Here is a 22,858-nt window from a genome sequence, read left to right as displayed (position 1 = left end):
CAAGCTGCAGATGGTCCCATCTTCCCTGTGTCATACTTACCTGGACAGAGGACCAGCGGACATCGTTTCTCCTCAATCCAGGGCTCTTCTCCTTGCTCCAGCTGAGAAATGAGTTTTGGTTTGGAAAATGGAATTTCTGTTCATAGGGGGAAAAAAACAAACAAGGAGATTTTTGGTTATGGGCTCAAGGGGCCATTCCAGAACTCAGAGCCAAAATGGGGAGGGAAACCCAAAGGGTGGTACAAAGGACCTATAACAGTGAACTCTCAGGGTGCCTGGGTGGCTCAGTTGTTTGAGCATCGAACTTCGGCTCAGGTCATGATCTCACGGTTCGTGAGTTCAAGCCCTACATTGGGCTTTGCACTGACAGCCTGGTTGGGATTCTCTGTCTCCCTCTCTCTCTGCCCCTCCCCTGCTCCCCCCCCTCTCAAAAATAAACAAACATTAAAAAAAAAACCCATTAAAAAAATAGTGAACTCTCTACAGAAGAAGAGCTGAGTAAGTAAAAGTGACTCTAATCAGAAAATCAGCATATTAATACTTGGTGAATGAAAATCTCCTAGGTTTCAAACAAGGTAAAGTAAAAAGAGAGGAGAGCCCCCAGACTTGAGAAAGAGGACTGGAAACACAGTATTATATGCAACATGAGTAAATCCACCTGTTTCTAATTCTAATAAATCCAGATTTACCCTGAGGGAAAATGTAAATTATTGTTTTTAAGCCCAACCCTAGGACAGTTGCTTCATGGTAGGCTTTCCTCATGGTGTGTAGAAAATACTCTGTGGGACAGATTTTAAGTGCTAAGGGAAGCCGTCCTTACCTAGTGAGACCAGGTGGTTGTAGGTCTCCAGCATCACTTCCCTGTGCAGGGTCCTCTGGGCAGGGCTCAGCAAACTCCATTCCTCTCGGGTGAAGTCCACAGCCACATCCCTGAATGCCACGAATGCCTTTAACACAAAACACACTGCTGCTCATCCAGGAGTTCGCCTTGCTCACGACTCAGGATGAGGAATGAAAAGGCTTCCCTGTGGGAGGCAGAGATTTCTAAACCCTACTTTGTAAATGAAGGGTAACAGGATATGCCACTACGCCATTTTGACGTAAGTATTATTTTTTATTAATGTTTATTTTTGAGAGAGAGGGAGACAGAGTGTGAGCAGAGGGGCAGAGAGAGAAGGAGACAGAATCCGAAGCAGGCTCCAGACTCCAAGCTGTCAGCACAGAGCCGGATGCATGGCTCAAACCCACTGTGAGATCGTGACTTGAGCCGAAGTCGGGTGATCAACCGACTGAGCCACCCAGGAGCCCCTGAAATAAGTATTATTTTGAGCTGAAGGAAACTGAGCAGAAGCAGATACAAGAAAAGCTCTCTGCACTCCTCCTATCTGCCTAAAAGAAGAACATAAATTTGTGAGGGTATTCCCGTCCCTCCCCTCAACCAGGAAGAATAGAAGTTAGTCACTGGAAACAATTTATCAGCCAGGAGATGGCACCAGAGGAATTTATACAACAAACCTTACTAACTAGCCCCTACCTTCCATCAGTTCTCCCATGTATTTACCTCCCCACAACTTGCCACCTTGGAAACTCAAAATCCTTTTCCTTTGTCTTGTCACATCTCTAAAAAGTTATTGTTCTTTGGGGCGCCTGGGTGGCGCAGTCGGTTAAGCGTCCGACTTCAGCCAGGTCACGATCTCACGGTCCGTGAGTTCGAACCCCGCATTGGGCTCTGGGCTGATGGCTCAGAGCCTGGAGCCTGTTTCCGATTCTGTGTCTCCCTCTCTCTCTGCCCCTCCCCCATTCGTGCTCTGTCTCTCTCTGTCCCAAAAATAAATAAACAACAACAAAAAAAATTTATAAAAAAAAAAAAAAGTTACTGTTCTTTTGTTAAGATGCTATATGAGCCCAAGTTCTAACCACCCCTTTGAGTTACTCAACACTGAAATTCCCATGTGTGGGTATGAGGTACATATTAATAAACTTCTGTTTTTCTCTTGTTAATCTGTCTTTTTGTCAGTGTAATTTACAAGGCCCTGGCCAATGAACTCAAAACAGGTAGAGGAAAACTGATTTTTTTTTCTTCCCCTATATGACCTTAGTGCCAAGGGTTAAAAGACCACTATTCTGGGGACACCTGGGTAGCTCATTAAGCTTCTGACTCTAGATTTTGGCTCAGGTCATGATCTCACGGTTTGTGAATTCGAACTCCACATCAGGCTCTGCACTAACAGTGTGGAGCCTGCTTGGGATTCTCTCTCTCTCCCTCTTTCTCTGTTCCTCGCCTGCTTGTGCTCTCTCTCTCTCAAAATAAATAAATAAATAAAAGACCATTATTCTCCTATCTTTATCCAGCTGGCACCATTTGTGCACCTATTACTGCCAACATCTTAGACTAGCTGCTATGGGGAATAAAAGCAAAACACAAGTCCCTTCACATTGGGAGCTTTAAATCTAGGTAGAAAGAAGAGGAAGCCATCACAGGCACAAACTTAAACAATAAAAATAATCACCTTACTGAGTTTCAAGGATATTAGAGACTACTTGATTTAAGCATTTATGTTCTACCTGCTTGAAGCAGCTGAGTGTCTTGAGGGGGTGAATACCAACCAACAGGGGTATTGGTTGGGTATCTGTAGCAGGACCCATCCCTCCCTCTCCCTCACACTGCCACTGCCCTGATGTGGCCTGAAGAGTGCAAGTGGGTGGTTGGGAAGACTGTGGACTCAGATCACACTGTCCCCAACTAGATTTGGAACTCACCTGTCCCCAACTAGAGTACTCTTCAGCCAATTAGTTAACCTATCAGCACTTCCGTTTCCTCTGTGAACCAAGAAAAACAGCATTTATCTTACTGGATTATGCTGAGGATCAGAGAAGTTGGTAAATGTAAGGATTCAAGACAAATGTCTGCTGCACACAGTGAGTGCTCAGAGAGGAATTCCCTGGCCATTCTATGAAAATTCTTCCTTCTCATTCAGGTTCTTATTCCCCTCTCCTGCTTTAATGTATCCCCTTCACTCTAGATAATGCACATGTTACTCATATTTATTTTCTGACTCTGTGCTAGACTCTAAGTTCCATATGCATTGTTCACAGGGCTATTGCCCTGGTGCCCAGAACAGAGCCTGCAGACACTAAGCAGTCAAATATTTTTAGATGACTGAATGTGCATTTATTATTACTATTCCCTGAACAAAGTTTCAAATGGCCTTCTACTCCCTAGAACGCTGTACTTTGGAAGGTGGGAATATATAATGGCCCTTGGCATGAAAGTACTGGTGAGGTGTCTTGGCTTGGAGGTGTGCAGAAACCAAGCTCCAAGGAGCCTAGGTATCCAGTTCTGAGATTCTTCCTACCCCATCAGTTTTTCTGTCTTTTAAAAAATGGCAAGGGATGCCTGAGTGGCTCAGTGAGTTAAGCATCCAACTTTGGCTCGGGGCATGAGTCTCCCATCAGGCTCTCTGTTGTCAGCTCAAGCTGGCTTTGGATCCTTTGTCTCCCTCTCTCTCTGCCCCACCCCCATCAGTGCTCGCGCTCTCTCTCTAAAATAAATATTTATTTATTATTATTATTTAAAAAAATTTTAAATGTTTATTCATTTTTGAGAGAGAAACAAAGCACAAGCAGAGGAGGGGCATAGAGAAAGGGAGACATAGAATCCGAAGCAGGCTCCAGGCTCAGAGCTGTCAGCACAGAGCCCGACGTGGGGCTTGAGCCCATATACCACAAGATCCTGACCTGAGCTGAAGTCAGATGCTTTATCGACTGAGCCACCCAGGCGCCCCTAAAATAAATATTTAAAAGAGGGCAAAACCTGCAGTCCACAGATAGGGTTAGTTTGAGCCATACAAAGCATTAAAAGTTTTATTTATATTACTTATATAATGGATGATTTCACATGAAAATATCAACTTATGAGTCCTGTTAAAAAAAAATCCATAAATCTGACTACTCTGGGCTTTGCACTGCTGCAGGGCCACAGTTGGCTGAACGTGACTCACACTGGGGGTCCATTACCCTAGGCATGTTATTGGCAGGTTGCTGCAACTCCTACCTTATCTGTTTCATTTAGCTACCTGCCTGCTCCCTTTGGTGATTTGACTTTGCATCCTTTCTCAGAACATCATCACTCCTTGAGGGATGATACTGTGTCTCTCCCCTCTCAGGGGACCCTTCCCCAAATTTCCTGTCCCCTATCAGTGCAACTGTTCTATACTGGTTGTAGAATGGCTTTAAGACAGGACCCCACTTTGTCCCCCGCCTATAGTAATCCCAGAACCAGCCCTCCACCAAACTAATGATTATAAATAAAACACAGACAGGATGACTGAGAGCTATGGTTCTTACCCCTCATCCCTAGCTCTTCCTTCCTTCATTCCCTCCCTCCCTTCTTCCTTTCTTCCCTCCTTCCTCCCTTTCTCCCTCTCTCTCCTTCCCTCCCTCCTTTCCTTTCCTTCCTTCATTCCCTCCCTCCCTTCTTCCTTTCTTCCCTCCTTCCTCCCTTTCTCCCTCTCTCTCCTTCCCTCCCTCCTTTCCTTTCCTTCCTTCCTTTTGCTTCCTTCCTTCCTTCCTTCCGAGTATGAGTAAGGGGAGAGTGGCAGAGGGAAAGAGAGAGAATCTTAAGCAGGCTCCATGCTCAGCATGGAGCCCAATGTGGGACTTGATCCCAAGACCCTGGGACCATGAACTGAGCCCAAATCAAGAGTCAGACGCTCAACCGATTGACTCACCCAGTTCCATAGGGGTGCCTAAGTAAGGGCACCTGGGTAGCTCAGTCAGTTAAGTGTCTGACTCTTGGTTTTGGCTCAGGTCTCATGATCTCAAGGTTCGTGAGTTCGAGTCTCACTGTCAGGCTCTGTGCTGGTGTTATGGAGCCTGCTTAGGATCATCTCTCTCAAGCTCCTCCCCTGCTTTCTCTCTCTTTCAAATGGATAAATAAACTTAAAAATGAATGAATGAATGAATGAATGAATGAATGAAGGATCCTAAGTACAGCCATGGCTTAAAATCACTGGGTCAGAGGAATCTCAGGATAGAGAGATGAGACCAGGTTTTAGGAGAGGAAGGTATGATCTTGGTCTTAAAGGGCATACAGTATTTTGAAGGGTCAAAGAGAAAGAGCAGAGGTGGGCACTCCAGAAAAGACATATAGGATGGGAGGAAATAAAGAATGAAAAGTGACTAGCTATGGGGCTCCTGGGTGGCTCAGTCAGTTAAGCATCTGACTTCGGATGAGGTCACGATCTCGCAGTTCACGAGTTCGAGCCCCACACTGGGCTCTGTGCTGACAGCTCAGAGCCTGGAGCCTGCTTCGGATCCTGTGTTTCTGTCTCTCTCTCTGCCCCTCACCTGCTCACGCTCTGTCTCTGTCTCTCTCTCAAAAATAAATTTAAAACAAAAATTAAAGAAAAAAAAAAGAAAAGTGGCTAGCTGGAAAAGACAGTAGGTAGTTTGTAACAGACTACAGAGGGTTTGAAAGGCCAAAGGAATATAAAATCCTTTCCTGTACTGTGCATTTAAGGTAGTATTTGAGTAATACCCTTGAACTGATGGTAGAGGAGTGTACATGTGGATAGACAGGTGGTAACGTTCATGTATCAAAATACTATTGAATCTACTATTGAATCTAGAGCCTAGGTGGCTCAGTCGGTTAAGCATCCAACTTTGGCTCAGGTCACGATCTCATGGTTCATGAGTTCAAGCCCCATGTCAGGCTCTGTGCTGAAAGCTCAGAACCTGGATCCTGCTAGGGATTCTGTGTCTCCCTCTCTCTCTGTCCTTCCCCCATTCACGCTCTTTCTGTGTCTCTCAAAAATGAAACATTAAAAAAAAATACTATTGAATGTAGGTGGTGGGTGTGTGAGTCAATGTTAAAGTCTTTGTATTTTTTCTGTAGATTTGAAACTTTTCATAATTAAATATTGGAAAGAAAAAGACTACTCACTCCTTCAGATACCTGCCTAGTCCTTCTGGTGATTCGATTTTACAACCCCTTCTTAGAATGAACACACACACACACACACACACACACACACACGCACATACACACACAAATACTTTGAAATCTCTGACAAAGTAGCTACACTGGAGACCAACTCACATTTTTTTCAACAAGTTTAACACAACTGGTATTCCTGCAACCCTGGAAAAATTCATGGTTTCTCTGTCGGAGAACCCTACACATAGGGAGTGTGCTAACTCTAAATGGATGACACTCCATGACCTATTCCAAACCTCTCTCACTGGCTAGCAACTCAGCTGGCAGCGTGGGGCACTAAAGCCAAATCAAGGGGAGGCCAGACTGGTGTAAAAGCAATCTGTCCCTTTGTCAGCTGAAAAATGGATCTGAGGCTGATGCTACCCGACAAGACACAAGTAGCCTGCTGCTGGATCCTAGCAGAAGACTTCATTTTTCAGATGGAGTGACAGGGAGTCCATCCTTTTTGTGATGCTCACAAAGGTGGGCACAGATGACCCAACTGAGGCAGTAGAGATAAGTGCACTGGCTTTAAGTGTGGTCCCTGAACCCACAGCACCAGCACCCCTGAGGAACTTGTTAGAAATACAAATTCCTAGCCCCCATCAGAACCACTGAATCAAAAATTCTAGGGTGTGGGGCCCAGAAATCTGCTTTCACAAGCCTTTTCAGTGATTCTGATTCACAGAAAAGTTTGAGAAATAGTAGCTACAAGCACACTTTGGAGACAACCATGTTTAAATGACAGCCCTCCTTCTCCCATGACTTTGTACCAGTAACATGACATTTCTGTGTCTCAATTTTCTAAAAATGGGTATTTGAATAATATTACTTTCAGGGTTGTCGTGAAGTTTAAAGTTGCTATTAATAAACATCCTATGACTGTGAGGGGAACCAGCCTGGATGAGGCTGACACTATGAGCAGAGTCGACGAGAGGAATGAAAGACTCCTAGTCCTTGATAAGCTTATGAAGCGAGAGAACCAACCCCTCCAAGTGTACCCTGGCTCTGAACTTTCTTTTTATTTTTTATTTTGAGAGAGAGAGGGAGAGAGAGAGTGTGTGCAAGTGCATGAGCGGGGGAAGAGCAGAGAGAGACAGGGTGAGAGAGACAATCTTAAGCAGGCTCCATGCTCAGTGCAGAGCCCGATGGGGCTGGATTGCACCACCCTGGGATCATGACCTGAGCCAAAATCAAGTGTCAGAGGTTCAAACAATTGAGCCACCCAGGCGCCCCTGGACTTTCTTTTTTTTTTTTTTTTTTCCTAATGTTTATTTATTTTTGAGAGAGAGAAAGAGAGAGACAGACAGAGCATGAGTGGGAGAGGGCAGAGAGAGAGGGAGGGAGACACAGAATCTGAAGCAGGCTCCAGGCTCTGAGCTGTCAGCACAGAGCCTGACACAGGGCTTGAACTCACAGACTGTGAGATCATGACCTGAGCCAAATTCGGACACTTAACTGACTGAGGCACCCAGGTGCCCCTACCCCTGGGTTTTATTTTACGTGGGCTCAGTTATTGTTTAGAATAGCTAAGTAGGGTTTCCTGTTGCCTAGAGCCAAAAAGGTATAACATCCTATCTTGTATGGATGGCCCCCTACTCACTCATGCCTCTCTTTTTCTACCCTTTATGCATTTTCAGCCTGAACTGGTTCTAGGCTTGGCCATGTGACATGCTTTAGCCAATGAGACATTAGCAAACACGATGTAAGTAGAGGTTTGAAAAGCATTTGGGTTCAGGGTTGGCTTTGTTTCTCTCTCTGCAGTAAACCTTGAGGCTACCATGTAAATAAACTGAGCTTGCCTGCTAATGAGACCACAGAGAGAACCAAGAACTCCGGTACCTCAGCTTGTCAACCACCAGACATGGAAGGCCATTCAGCTCTAGCTGAGCAGCCAGCTGACCACAGCCACATGAGTAAGGCCAGGTAAATCAATAGAAGAGCCACTCATCTGTGCCAAGCCTAATGGCTGACCCACAGAATTGTGAGCTAACAAATGATTTTTGTTTTAAGCACGATAGAAATGAAGAACCAATAGATAGAAATGAACTACCATAACAAATACCGAAAACACACGGCATTAGCTCTGGGAACAGGAACAACAGAGGCTATTAGTAGGGCCACCTGGGTGGCTCAGTTGGTTAAGCATCCGACTTCAGCTCAGGTCATGATCTCATGGTTCCTGAGTTTGAGCCCCGTGTCAGGATCTGTGCTGACAGCTCGGAGCCTAGAGCCCACTTCGGAATCCGTGACTCCCTCTCTCTCTGCCCCTCCCCTGCTCATGCTCTCTCTTTCAAAAAATAAATAAACATTAAAAAAAATTGTTTTTAAAGCTTCTGCACAGCAAAGGAAACAATCAGCAAAACTAAAAGGCAACTGACAGAATGGGAGAAGATATTTGCAAATGACATATCAGATAAAGGGTTAGTATCCAAAATCTATAAAGAACTTATCAAACTCAACACCCACAAAACAAATAATCCAGTAAAGAAATGGGCAAAAGACATGAATAGACACTTCTCCAAAGAAGACATCCAGATGGCCAACCGACACATGAAAAAATGCTCAACATCACTCATCATCTGGGAAATACAAATCAAAACCACAGATACCACCTCACACCTGTCAGAATGGCTAACATTAACAACTCAGGCAACAACAGATGTTGCTGAGGATGCGAAGAAAGAGGATCTCTTTTGCACTGCTGGTGGGAATGCAAACTGGTGCAGCCACTCTGAAAAACGGTATGGAGGCTCCTCAAAAAACTAAAAATAGAACTACCCTATGACCCAGCGATTGCACTACTAGGCATTTATCCAAGGGATACAGGTATGCTGTTTCGAAGGGGCACACGTGCCCCAATGTTTATAGCAGCACTGTCAACAGTAGCCAAAGTATGGAGAGAGCCCAAATGTCCATCGATGGATGAATGTATAAAGAAGATGTGGTATATATACACACAATGGAGTATTACTTGGCAATCAAAAGGAATGAAATCTTGCCATTTGCAACTATGCGGATGGAACTAGAGGGTATTATGCTAAGTGAAATTAGTCAGAGAAAGACAAATATCATATGACTTCACTCATATGAGGACTTTAAGACACAGAACAGATGAACATAAGGGAAGGGAAGCAAAAATAATATAAAAACAGGGAGGGGGACAAAACATAAGACTCTTAAATATGGAGAACAAACAGGGTTACTGGAGGGGTTGTGGGAGGGGGAATGGGCTAAATGGGTAAGGGGCATTAAGGAATCTACTCCTGAAATCACTGTTGCACTATATGCTAACTAATTTGGATGTAAATTAAAAAAATAAAATTAAAAAAAATTTTTAATATAAAAAAACCAGGCTATTAGCAAAAGTTGGAAAAGTAGTAAACAAACTGTTAGTGCAGACTAGAAACGTGGCGAGGAAACCACTATGGCGGCCTGAGAAAGGGAATGCATTCTACATGCTGGCAAAAATGTCACCTGTGCTAGTTTGGAAAATAGAAGAAAACACTTCATGATTTTCAGATCTGGCTAAAGAGATCTCTGGGAACCCCGTTAAAGGCTTCCATTGGATGCTCCTGGCTACATACGATAACCTACAGAAACAGAAGAGCTAATGAAGCAACTAAGCAGTTTATAAGTTAACACAGAGAAAATACAGACCCGTGGGGAAAAAACAAGCCGAGCATCCTAATCAACTAGCCTGGTAATGGTCATGCATGGATGGTCTCCAGTCCCAAACTGCCCTCTGACTGCAGCAACATGAGCAAGCCCAGGTGAAACCTGCAAAACACCCATCTGTGCCCAGTTCAAAATGCTGACCTAGAAAATTGTGTGCGAATAAATTATTTTGTTTTAAGTCCATAAGCTTTGGGGTGGTCTGTTACACAGCAAAGGCTCACTGATAAACTGATAAAGGAATGTCATGTTAGATGAAAAATACTTTACAATTAATATCATCCTTGACTTGCTATGATGCTAATGCTGTCAGAAACTCCTTAGATTTGGCAAGGAATAGATTCAGTCCTCCTGTTTTTCTCTCACTCTGGAGCATGAAGTCATTACTTGGAAAAGAGGACAGATTCATCTGAATGACCTGAACAGTTATTTTTTTCCCTTTCTTCAGCCAAGTGCCTAAAAAGTGAATTAATCTAGGTTAAAAGTATATATGATGGCTCCACTGTGTTGGCAATAAACACACTTACAGAACTAATAATCAGAACATGTCAGAAAAGGACCACACATTTGAAATGAAGAGTGTCCTGAATATCTAAGACACTGTCATGAGCCACTGAAGGAGGGTTTCTGAACAGAAAAGTGATGTTACCGTAATGTTTGGGGAAAATGAGAATCATAGAAACATGCAGTGGGTAGTAAAGGACTATATCAACACGCGGAAACAAATTGGGACACGATTGTGAACATTCACATGAGAAAAAAGATCTGCACTGGCAGGGCTACCCTGGGGATGTAAAACTACACAGTATGACAATAAAAACAAAAACAAGAAAACTGCACAACATGAAGCAGACATCGTGATGGAAGAAGGGGGCCTCAAAAATGGAAGAAATAATCCACAGTATCCAATGTTTTAGAACAGGCAAAGTTCCAAAGCTCCAACTGGTGTAAGTCCCCACTGCTTCAAAACAGTCATTTCCATTTACCTTATCAAATTCCTGTTATGAGAGTAAATACAAATCTATAAAAACAATTGCATACACAAGATTGATCATAGAAGCAAAATTTACAATAATTAAAATAACTGCGAACAAGTTAAATGTTCCCCCAAAGCGGACGGAACCCTCTTATACTGTTGGTGGGAAAGCAAGCTGGTGCAGCCATTGTGGAAGACAATATGGAGGTTCCTCAAAAAGTTAAAATAGGAACTATCATGCCATCCAGTAATCACACTACTGGGTATTTACCCAAAACAAAACAAAACAAAACAAAACAAAAACATGAACTCAAAGGAATACAAACACTCCTATGTTTATAGCAGCATTATTTACAAGAGCCAAATAATGGAAGCAGCCCAAGTATCCATCATAGATGAATGGATAAAGAAAATGTGGTATAAATATATAACGGAATATTATTCAGCCATAAAAAAGAATGAAATCACACCATTTGCAACAACATGGATGGAACTAGAGCGTATAATGCTAAGCAAAATAAGTCAGTCAGAGAAAGACAAATACTGTATGATTCACTCATATGTGGAATTTAAGAAACAAAACAAACAAGCAAAGGAGAGAGAGAGAGAAACCGAGAAACAGAATCTTAACTACTGAGAACAGACTGATAATTACCAGAGGGTAGGTGGGTGGCAGGATGGGTAAACTAGGTGATGGAGATTAAGGACTGCACTGGTGATGAGCACTGGGTGATGTATGGAATTGTTAAACCTCTATATTGTACACCTGAAACTAAGGTAACACTGTATGTTAACTATACTGCAATTAAAAAAAATAATAAAAACATTCCCCCAACTTGGTTAATAATGGATGGGTTCATCCACTCATTGCACTATTATATAAATCACATCCAGTGGGATAAGTGTTGGTAACCCTAACCCTCCACCTATGAAAAATTCGTCTGGATAGATACACTGTACTAGCTTTAATATAGTGATTTTATCATTAAGGTCTATCAAAATGTGTATGTGCGAGTGTGTGTGTGTGTGTGTGTGTGTGTGTGTGTGTGTGTAAAATTAAACAAAAACCCCAATGGTAACGGAATCCCAAAACAAAATGGAAGACTCATAAGTGTGCAGGCTGTGCCCCTCCACATTACTGAATGCTGTCCACCAAGTACTCTGCACACAGCAGACATTCAGCAAATTTGTTCAATGAAATCAACGAAAAAATGCTGAGACTTAGCAATACCCTGTGCCTGCCAGCCCATCTCATTTGTTACAAATTCTCATTTGTTCTCTCAGGCAAAGGTCCCTGGCAGTGACACCTAATATCCTACTGCATATTTGTTTAAATTGGTTTGCATAATTCAGCTGTCATGCATATCAGAGTACCTGCATGGTCTACGCAAACCCCCTGAAACATGTAGTTAATTATGCGCCCCAAATAACATAACAATACAAACAACAGAAACTCCTTTGTTACTTAGTTCCTTCAAATAAATTTATTTAAATTTGTGGTTCCTCTATGCACCAAACATTTAGTATGTGTCAGGTACTCCTCTAGGCACAGAAGTTTCATCTTAAACAACTTATCCATTCAAATGCTTGTACCCTTTGATCAATTTTTCCTAATACTTTTTTTTTTTTTTTAAGTATTAGGGGCAGGAAAAATCAGCCCACACAAATATCTAGCTTTTCTCAGAAATCATAACACTTTCCTATTAACATTACGAGTGGAGAAGAAAATACACACAACAGACTCAATGTTACGTTAGGTAATGTCCTCAATTAGATTTATTATGCATTCTTGGTACTAACACTTTCAAATGAATGAAATATTTTACAAATGACAAACACAGAACTCTCATAGTTGTTCTGATAACATCCAGGAAATTGTAAATCACTACCACAGAAGCTCAGGATTAAATCAATGTCTCATTTTCTGTTTAAATTTTCCTGATTTGTTTTTATATGGGTAGTCAAAGCACATCTGAAATAACCAAGTAATGCGTGTCAAAAATCATAGTAAACCAGCCTGGCAACTGTGTTGGTGCTCGATAAATGTTAATCACATTCAATTAAAGGAAGGTCATCATAGCTACCATTGACAGGGGTTAGAAAGTTTCCCCTTAAATCCCTATACATCCATGCCTTTGATTTCCTCATGTCAAATTCTTTCTCAACATCCTTCAAAACCTAGCTTACTCAAAGACAAAATCTACACGCCTCAGTCTGGCACTCAACCTAGCCACCCAGACTGAGAGGTGAAAAATGAAAATCCTTCAGGGGCAAGATAGGTAATAAATGAGAGAGGCAGGCAAAATGATAGCTGGTCAATAGTTTCAACCTCAGTTTGGAAGATATTGTGAAAAGTGCAGCAAATAAACTCGGCAGGACCTGTCCAAATGATGAAGACACTGTTCAGTGTGAATTACCTGACACCAGAGTTAAGTGCAGTTTATTTTCAGAGAAGCAGGCAATCCAGAATTTTTGGTGAAATCTCCAAATGCTGAAAAGGCTCTCAATGTAAAATTCAGGTCAGACCATCAAACTCCTCTCTGTTCCATGCGTCTGTATCTTCACCAGCACATAAAAAACAACCTGAAAGCATTCCATTAACCACTACAACCTTGCCACACTGTGGCGAGGGCAGTGTGCCCTGCCTCAGACTAACCATGCTTCCTGCTCTCCTCCCTGCTCTGCCAACTCTCCAACTTGCCAAACCCTCAGGGGCAGTTCTGACAGCCCTTCTTCTGGAATCCCTCCCTAACCACCTCAGGTCACAAGCATCTCTGCTGTCCCTACCCTTCATCCTTATCACTGGACAATTAAGCTTGGATGTTCCTGTATTTTTATGTAAACTGTTCTACCTGTGCTGTTCAAACTGACCATTTCGAGGATGGCCGAGGTATGGAAGAAACAGAAAGGAATGGTGAAGGGGGGATTCTATGTAAGATGAGCCACCACGCCTCCACGAACAGGAGCGAACTTGGCCCAATACCAACAAGGCAGTCTGCAGTGCAAGAAAAAGGAACAGAGCCATTCTGTTGGCAGCCAGCATGGAATTTGATGAAAATTCTCACCTCTTTTTTGGCTTTCAGGAGCCCCGTGGCCATTTTCCTGGTCTCCTGAATGCTCTCTCTGGAGAAGGGCAAAGTCTCAGAAGACAGATCTGGGGATGTGAAGAGAAATGCCCCTATGGAGAAGCCCCTCCCCAAGAGTCGAGGCGGGGGGGTCGGCTCCGGAGCCCCACAACTGCGGGTTGAGAGTGTCCAGAAATCACCAGCACAACCCAATTCCCATCCAGAGCCCTGGGAAAAGGGTCCAGGGTGACCGAGCACCCTCACGTTCAGCCCCAAGCTCTGGCCAGGGAGTGGAGCCCATGGCCCCCTGCAGAGGCGTGGGGGGTCCGTCTCTAACCTTATGGGCTGGAATGAAAATATAAAGGCCTGGAGGTGCCTACAGAAGAACGCCCGAGTACAGAGGCAGCCTGTTCCCCCACGAGTAAAACAGGGACAAGCAGAGGGATGTGCTGACTGGACGAGGCAATGGTTATAGGGCACTCACGGAACGTGGGGTGCACGTTGCCGATCCTGAGGCTGAGACTCGGGAACGAAGTGCAGAAGTACGGGAAAATCCCGAATGAAGTGCCGACGCCACTTCCAAACAGCGAGTGGCGGATCCCACGGACCGGAAATGCTCCTGCTACGTCAACTCAACAACAGGGGGAGCGGAAGGGACGGCGGAAGTGGCCGCACGGGCTTCTGGACTGTGTAGTCTTTGAGACAGAGAGGTGGTGGGTGAGTAGGCTTGCTAACTGCAAGGTGACTTTGACTTCTGCACCTCTCATACAACCAAGTTTAGAAGCCCACTGTTAAGATGCCCAGACCGCAAGGTGCACATATTTCTCCTCCGAAAGGCAGTGAGATCTTGCGGACCACGAGAGAGTCGCAGAAGTGCCCGAGGATTTTAGGATATGTGATCCAGGCTTCCCGCCGGTGTTACGGAGGCGGGTGGCCAGGCTGTGCACTGACGGTCAGCGGCGCGGACGAACTGGGGTAACTCATGCCAAGGCGCCGCCCCGTGTGCCCTTCCCGTAGCAGAAACCAGGGTCCGGATTGGCGCGAGGGGGCGCCGGTCACGGCAGAGCACTTGAGGGATGAAGCAGTGGAGTGATGCTTTGTTGGGACTCGGGGATAAGAGCGACACCGGCCTTGGTCCCCGGAGGTAGGAGGGGCGCCAGTATGGACAGGGAACGCCAAGGCTATTTTTTAGGAGAGCGGGATTGGCTGGGCTAACTCCAAGCTTTGGTCTTGTGTCCCCGGGGTTTTGGTAGATAGGGAGGCTGGACTTGAGGCCAAGAGCACAAGGCCCCCTGGTGGTAGACGTAGTCCCTGGGTTTTTTGTTTTTGTTTTTGTTTTTTGGTGTTTGTTTGTTTTTTAATTGGTAGCTAGGTGACAGGTGCCACTTAGAATAAATTTACCGGGGTTGTGGTTGGGAGGTCGGGGGGGGATGAGGAGTGAAGAGGAAGCATAATTTGACAGTTTTGTTCATCATGATTTTTTTGCATGAATTCTGATTTTCAAAGATACTACCTTAAAATATTTATCTTGAATACTGAACTTTTATGGTGCCCCTTATATTTTGCCCCCAAAGTCCTGGCTGTAGGGAAAGGCATGAATAGATCTGACACTATATGAACCTCATTGGCACCTACTGGTTTGTAGAGTTGATAGGAGATGAAGGCCTGGCTTCTGGGCATTAAGTAGCCAGTAAGAGCCCTTTGGGAGCTTACCCTGAATAGTTGAATTGGGTTATCTTTTCTTTCCTGATTTCCTTAGTATCTACAATTTCCTGATAACTGAACCTTCCAAAGCCCCACCCACAAAACACCTCCAAGACCTATCATGGTGCACATATTCGAAGACTACTCTTGAATCTTCACACCCTACTCCAGAATATCTTCCAATATCTCTTTACCTGAAGGAGTAAAAAAACAAAGTTTGCATGTTAGTATCAGCCTTCCCCATTAGATGGTGTTTAGGAATGAGGATCAGCCCAGTGACCTATTCCAGTCCTGTTGGCATACCTCACAAAGAGTTTCATATCCATGAATGTGAAATGCTTGTTAACAACTCATTACAAACCAAAGTCAGGCATGGGGCTGTGAAGAGCATACATGAAATGGAGGGACTGAAAGCTTTAGAGAAAGGATTGGGGTGCTGGTGGGGGGAGGTGACCGGAGGTAAGATTCTGAGATTATCCAGATCCCTATGTGTAGACATGTGTGTACACAGTCAGTGAAGAGAGACCTAGGCTGATAGGCTACCTATAATAAGTCAAACATAATATAACACAGCAGGTCAGGTGAGGGGCTCTTGGGTGGCTCAGTCAGTTAAGGATCTGACTCTTGATTTTACTCAGGTCATGATCTCACGATGCATGAGTTTGAACCCCCCTGTTGGGCTCTGCGATGACAGTGTGGAGCCTGTTTGGGATTATCTCTTCCTCTCTCTGCCCCTCCCCTGATCAGATGAACACTGCTCTCTCTTCTCTCTCTCTCTGTCAAAATAAATAAACATTAAAAAAAAAAAAAAAGCAGGTCAGGTGATGATGTGACTCTGCAAACTTACTCATACCCCTTTCTCTCCTTCAGGGAGGGGAAAGGGGTTGGAGGTTGAATCAATTGCCAGTGGCCAATGACTTAATCAATCATGCCTGCCTGTGTAAAAACCCAAAAAGCCTTCATAAAAACCCAAAAAGACAGACTTCAGAGAGCTTCCAGGTTGGTGGAGATTCGGGAAGAGTGGTCACTCAGAGCATGAAAGCTCTGTGACCCTTATCCATGCCTTGCCCTATGGCTCTTCCATCTAGCTGTTCTTGAGCTATATCCTTCTATAATGAACTGGTAATCCAGTAAGTAAAATGTTTCTCTGAAATCTGTGAGCCTTCTATCAAATTAAATAAACCTGAAGAGGGAGTTGTGGGAGCCTCCAATCTATAGCCAGTTGGTCAAAGCCCAGGTGACAACCCGGACTTGTAATTGGCATCTTAAATGGGGGGATGGGAGGGAGTCTTGTAGGACTGAGCCCTTAACCTGTGCCATGTGATACTGTCTCCAGGAAGGCAATGTCAGAATGGAGTTGAAATGTAGGACACCCAGCTGGTGTCTGAGACTTGCTTGAATGTGTGTGTGTGGGGGGGAGGGGGGAACCCACAGTTGGAATTAAGGTGCAGAACCCCTTTATCTTTTTTTTTAATTTTTAATTTTTTAATTTTTTTCAATATATGAAATTTGTTGTCAAATTGGTTTCCATACAACACCCAGTGCTCATCCCAAAAGGTGCCCTCCTCAATACCCATCACCCACCCTCCCCTCCCTCCCACCCCCCATCAACCCTCAGTTTGCAGAACCCCTTTATCTTGAACCTGAGTTTCCTTAATAAATCTCAGAGCTTTGAGATTTAATCTCTGTGCTTTGAGGAGTCCTATTTCCCATACTCCTAATTGCACTCTGAGGCTCAGAGATGTGAAAATCCATTTAAATTATAAACACAGTGGGGAAAAAAAAAAAAAAAACTAGTCATGCCATCTAGGAAAATCAATTAAGAAGAAAAAAATTGAAGAAATATTCTTTGAAATTAAAAGCCAGACAAACTACTGTGTCACTGATGACAAAGAAGAAATTGACCTGCAATCTATTAAATCACTGGAAGAAACAATGGTGAAAATACTAGAATAAGGCTACTTTGGTACCCAGAGATCTTAAAAACAGTGCCTCCCCAAAAGCACTATAGGAGGAATTTCTAGTTGGAATAAACTCAGAAAGTTTAAATAAAACTGATCACAAAAAGGGAAGGACAAAACTCTATAACTAGACAGTGAGGGGGTGTGGGTGAGTCTAAATCACCAAAAAGTCAAATCATTAAAAATTAATTTCCAGTGAATGATCATGAGTCAAAATGATGGTTAGAGGGAAGTTTTTAGCCTGAAAGTAATCTATGACTTAGACATTAAGGCAGAGGCAGAAAACTAAGGAGCTAGCAATCACCTCTTAGGTCAGAAAATGAACAGGAAAACAAGGATATGAGAGAGTGAAGAAATAATCAGATGAGGGTGGGTGGGGGCACTTATGGGAATGTAGGAGGCAGAAGTGCAGTTTGTGCATAAAGTCATTATAGAGACAGTCCTTGGGGAGGGGGGTACACAAAGGATCATACTAGATGTGGAAGATGACAGTTACCCCTGGAAGGTATACTCAGGGGTTGATATCAGATTGTTTAAAAAAAAAAAAAAACACGAAAGAGTCAAGTGTACGGCCTTTCCCATCCTATGCACAGATGGGAGGGCGGCATGAGTGACATCAGCACATGATGGGCAAATGGGGTAAATAAATAAGTAGAGGAAACAGCCCTCAAGAGTGAGATGAGGGGGGCACCTGAGTGGCTCAGTGGGTTAAACGTCCAACTCTTGGTTTCAGCTCAGGGCATGACCTCACAGCTTCTTCATGGGTTCAAGCCCTATGTCGGGCTCTGCATTGATGGTGAGGAGCCTGCTTGGGATTCTCTTTCCCTGCCCCTCCCCCATTTGTACCATCTCCGTCTCTCTCAAAATAAATAAATAAACTCTTAAAAAGAAAGAGTGAGATGAGGAAAATGTGCACAATCCTGTCCTCGGAAAGAAACACCAGTAAAATACTCATGTGGGAACTCTGGGGTTCGAGGGTAAGAGATGGCTGCCCACACCTCTGCTATGTCCCTGCAGCCACAGGCTAGCAGGCAACACCTTCTGTTCCAACAGAGTTGGCCACAGAAGGCAGTTAGAGCAGAAGTCAGGGAGAAGCCAGGGCCTCCCAAAGGGCCTGGAGGCCTGCTGGTGCCACAGTGACTCCCCAGCAGGGAGGAGGCTCCACAGCGAGAGAAAAAACACAAAGTAAACACAGAATTTGTATATTTTTATAATAAAATATTTCATATACATTCAAGTAGAGGTGGGTACAGTGGCAGAAAATAAGACAGAGGAATCAGACACCACAGATGTGTAATGGTGGATAAATAAATTATATGTAAGGAGAGTTTATCCACATATGCAGCCTTTATATGTTCATAAATACTTATATTTAGGCACCATAGAGATGCATAAACCAGTAGAGATGTTCACACAAACTGCACTCACACTGTGAAGTCAACAGAAGATGAAGTAAAAACAAAGCGGTTAGAGAGCATCAGTCTATTTTGTGAGACACACACAAACACAGCTCCTCACCTCCCTTCTGAACACCACTACTGCCTGCAGCAGTAGAGGCCAGTTCCAGCCCGGGCTACTTCTACAATGTCATAAACATGGATATACATACCACAGACCTCACTAGAAACTAAAGCCAGGAAGTGCAGAGACTGCGGAAGACAGACTTCAAGTAAGAGGGACTACAAAGTCCAGGAGAAGGCACTGGGGAGTAGTGATTCCAAGAGGATCCAGATGCCTGTGCAAAGGCCAAGCAATGAGCAGACACATGTGACTAGTACTAAGTTAGCATGAACTCAAACATCATCTAATTATAGTGCTTCTCAAATGTTGGTGCAACAGATCCACCCGGAGGGCTTGTTAAACACAGATTGCTGGGCCTCACCCGGAGTTTCTAATTCACTGGTCTGTGTGGTGCCTAAAAATCTGCTTTTCTAACATGTTTCCGGGTGACACTGATGTTGCTGGTCCAAGGACCATACTAAGATCTAGTCTAACACTAGGGGCACCAGAGTGGCTCAGTTGGTCGGTTAAGTGTCCGACTTCAGCTCAAGTCATGATCTCACGGTTTGTGAGTTTGAGCCCCAAATCTGGATCTATGCTGACAGCTCAGAGCCTGCAGCCTGCTTCGGATTCTGTATCTCCCTCTTTCTATCTCTGTCTGCCCCATCCCCACTACTGCTCTCTCTCTCTCTCTTTCAAAAATAAATAAATAAACATTAAAAAAAAAATAGATCTAATCTAACACCAGGTCAGGAGGAGGTACTAAAGAGCAAAGAAGCAACAGAAGGGACTTAAAGACTACGTGGAGGGGCTTCTCTGTAAACTCCTCAAACGTAAAAACCTTCAAGACGCTGAAAGAGCATTTACAGCATCATGTCTACAATAAAAGGTACCATGGAGGGAGTGCTCTGTCAGGTAGAGTGACAGGCCCAAGCAATGTACCTATGTAAACCTTCCCCAAAACCTGTGACCCTGGTGCTCTGAGAAATCCTACTTTCCACCCTCTCTCATTGAGATCTGACACTCTGTTCGCTGATAACATCCCATCACAGCACAGGAAAGAACATCATTGATATGCCCATTTTATGGTATTTATGGACTTTCTTAGGTAAAAATACCACTCATGTAGAAATTTTTAAAAATAAATTTTTCTTGGGGCGCCTGGGTGGCGCAGTCGGTTAAGCGTCCGACTTCAGCCAGGTCACGATCTCGCGGTCCGTGAGTTCGAGCCCCGCGTCAGGCTCTGGGCTGATGGCTCAGAGCCTGGAGCCTGTTTCCGATTCTGTGTCTCCCTCTCTCTCTGCCCCTCCCCCGTTCATGCTCTGTCTCTCTCTGTCCCCCAAAAAATAAATAAACGTTGAAAAAAAAATTAAAAAAAAATTAAAAATAAAATAAAATAAATTTTTCTTTTTCATATAAAAGAACACAAAATTTCATATCAGTTTAATGGAAATCCTAAAATACATAGAAAAGATATAAAAACGATTATCAAAAATACTCAACGAGGCAAAGGAGTACTTAAGAGTGAGGTCTTATACATCCTAAATTATATATAGCTACATATGATATTTTAAAAATCAAGGCAGGGGCGCCTGGGTGGCTCAGTCGGTTAAGCATCTGACTTTGGCTCAGGTCATGATCTCACGGCTTGTGAGTTCAAGCCCCATGTTGGCTCTGTGCTGACAGCTCAGAGCCTGGAACCTGCTTCAGATTCTGTGTCTCCCTCTCTCTCTGCCTCTCCCCTGCTCACACTCTGTGTCTCTCTGTCTCTGTCTCTCTCAAAAATAAATAAACATTAAAAAAATTTTTTTAATCAAGGCAAAAACATAAGGGGTGCTACACACCTCTAAATTTATGCATTCCAGTTGTCCAGTTTAACGCTAGTTAATTTGGAGATCTGTCAAGAAAGATACATTAAGAAAAATGGGGAAATGGGAACCCTCTTGCACTGTTGGTGGGAATGCAAATTGGTGCAGCCACTCTGGAAAACAGTGTGGAGGTTCCTCAGAAAATTAAAAATAGACCTACCCTATGACCCAGCAGTAGCACTGCTAGGAATTTACCCAAGGGATACAGGAGTACTGATGCATAGGGGCACTTGTACCCCAATGTTTATAGCAGGACTCTCAACAATAGCCAAATTATGGAAAGAGCCTAAATGTCCATCAACTGATGAATGGATAAAGAAATTGTGGTTTATATACACAATGGAGTACTACGTGGCAATGAGAAAGAATGAAATATGGCCCTTTGTAGCAACGTGGATGGAACTGGAGAGTGTGATGCTAAGTGAAATAAGCCATACAGAGAAAGACAGATACCATATGTGTTCACTCTTATGTGGATCCTGAGAAACTTAACAGGAACCCATGGGGGGAAGGGAAGGAAAAAAAAAAAAAGGAAGTTAGAGTGGGAGAGAGCCAAAGCATAAGAGACTGTTAAAAACTGAGAACAAACTGAGGGTTGATGGGGGGTGGGAGGGAGGGGTGGGTGGGTGATGAGTATTGAGGAGGGCACCTTTTGGGATGAACACTGGGTGTTGTATGGAAACCAATTTGACAATAAACTTCATATATTGAAAAAAAATGGGGAAAGTGTCTAACTCAACTAATGGGGCAAAGAAAATAATCATTAGTAAGTAACTGCAAATAAATACCCAACCAAGACAAAAAAGCATGTCACCTCCTATGGGAAAAGGCTGAAATGAGGGTTACAGGAAAAAACTATGACCCTCAAAGAAAAGCAAGACAGAATAAATCAGGCCAAAATGTTAAGGAACTGGAAATGAGTCTCCAGATCAGAAAAGAAACACGACAAATGAAAAGAGAGAAAAGAGGGAGCAACAGGGATGTTGCTCACAGACTCCAGGGATGTAGAGGTCCATGAGAATAAAGGACACTGCAAGAGAGGTGGAGTGTGTACATAGAATCATTCTCTAGAGCTGTGCTGTCCAGTAATGTAGCCACTCATCACACGTGGCTACTGAGCACTTGAACATGGCTAGGCCGAATTGAGAAATGGTATAGGTACAAAATACGCTCCAGATGTTGAAGACACAAAAGGATGCTAATTAAGGGGCACGTGGCTGGCTCAGTCCATGGAGTGTGCAACTCTTGATCTTGGAGTTGTGAGTTTGAGCCCACGTTGCGTGTTACTTAAAAATAAAATCTCAAAAAAAGTCAATTAACTCATTAATAAGTTTTGTATCAATTAAATGTTGAGACCATACTATTTTGGAAACATTGGGTTATTCAAATGTTAAAATTAATTTCACCTGTTTCTTCTTTTTTTTTTTTAATTTTTTTTTCAACGTTTATTCATTTTTGGGACAGAGAGAGACAGAGCATGAACGGGGGAGGGGCAGAGAGAGAGGGAGACACAGAATCAGAAACAGGCTCCAGGCTCTGAGCCATCAGCCCAGAGCCTGACGCGGGGCTCGAACTCACGGACCGCAAGATCGTGACCTGGCTGAACTCGGACGCTTAACCGACTGCGCCACCGAGGCGCCCCTCACCTGTTTCTTCTTAATCTCCCAAAAGTAGCTACTAGAAAATTTAAAAATACATATGCAGCTTGCATTATATATCTATTTAAAAGTACTGTTCTGGAGAGAAATGGTCTCTAGCAGGGTAGGGTCATAGGGACATAGGAGAGGTGGGTGGAGGGAAGTGACAGAGACACCCCTGGGAAGCAGCTTCACTTGCTGGCACTGGGGGACACTGGAGATTCAGGTGTGGACATGCCTCATTTATGCATAGCAGCAGGGTTAGCATGAGTGACACCTATGGGTGCTAGGCTGACATACGAAACTACCTAGTTTTACAAAACTTTAAAAAAAAAATACTGTTATATCAATGACAGCTCACAGAAAAAATTATAATTGAAACAAGAAATACTTAGGACAAATAATATATACATACACAGCATCAAAACTATCTGGGTAGGGGCGCCTGGGTGGCGCAGTTGGTTAGGCGTCCGACTTCAGCCAGGTCACGATCTC

The 22,858-nt window shown here is 43.7% G+C and overlaps 2 protein-coding genes across 3 annotated transcripts in view; one reads left to right on the top strand and one right to left on the bottom strand.

Annotated features, from left to right (window-relative positions):
* The window catches only part of ZNF875 (zinc finger protein 875), a 28,247-nt gene extending 13,925 nt beyond the window's left edge, over positions 1–14,322 (bottom strand). Inside the window, exons 1-4 of one of the 2 annotated variants that reach the window (XM_045441025.1) lie at positions 14,178–14,322; positions 13,694–13,782; positions 821–947; positions 41–136 (exon numbers count right to left, since the gene is read on the bottom strand). In XM_045441025.1, coding sequence (XP_045296981.1) covers positions 41–136; positions 821–947; positions 13,694–13,726 — 256 coding nt within the window. In that variant the 5' untranslated portion in view covers positions 13,727–13,782; positions 14,178–14,322. The remainder of the gene's footprint in view (positions 1–40; positions 137–820; positions 948–13,693; positions 13,783–14,177) is intronic. The other variant, XM_045441027.1, reaches the window with a different exon arrangement.
* LOC123578207 (zinc finger protein 569) overlaps positions 1–22,858 on the top strand; it is a 322,725-nt gene that overhangs the window by 144,146 nt on the left and 155,721 nt on the right. The gene's annotated exons all lie outside the window — the stretch shown is intronic.

Source organism: Leopardus geoffroyi, chromosome E2 (assembly GCF_018350155.1).
Source record: "Leopardus geoffroyi isolate Oge1 chromosome E2, O.geoffroyi_Oge1_pat1.0, whole genome shotgun sequence".
Lineage (NCBI taxonomy): Eukaryota > Metazoa > Chordata > Mammalia > Carnivora > Felidae > Leopardus > Leopardus geoffroyi.
Note: the sequence above shows the minus strand (reverse complement) of the source record. Positions and strands in the feature narration are given on the sequence as shown.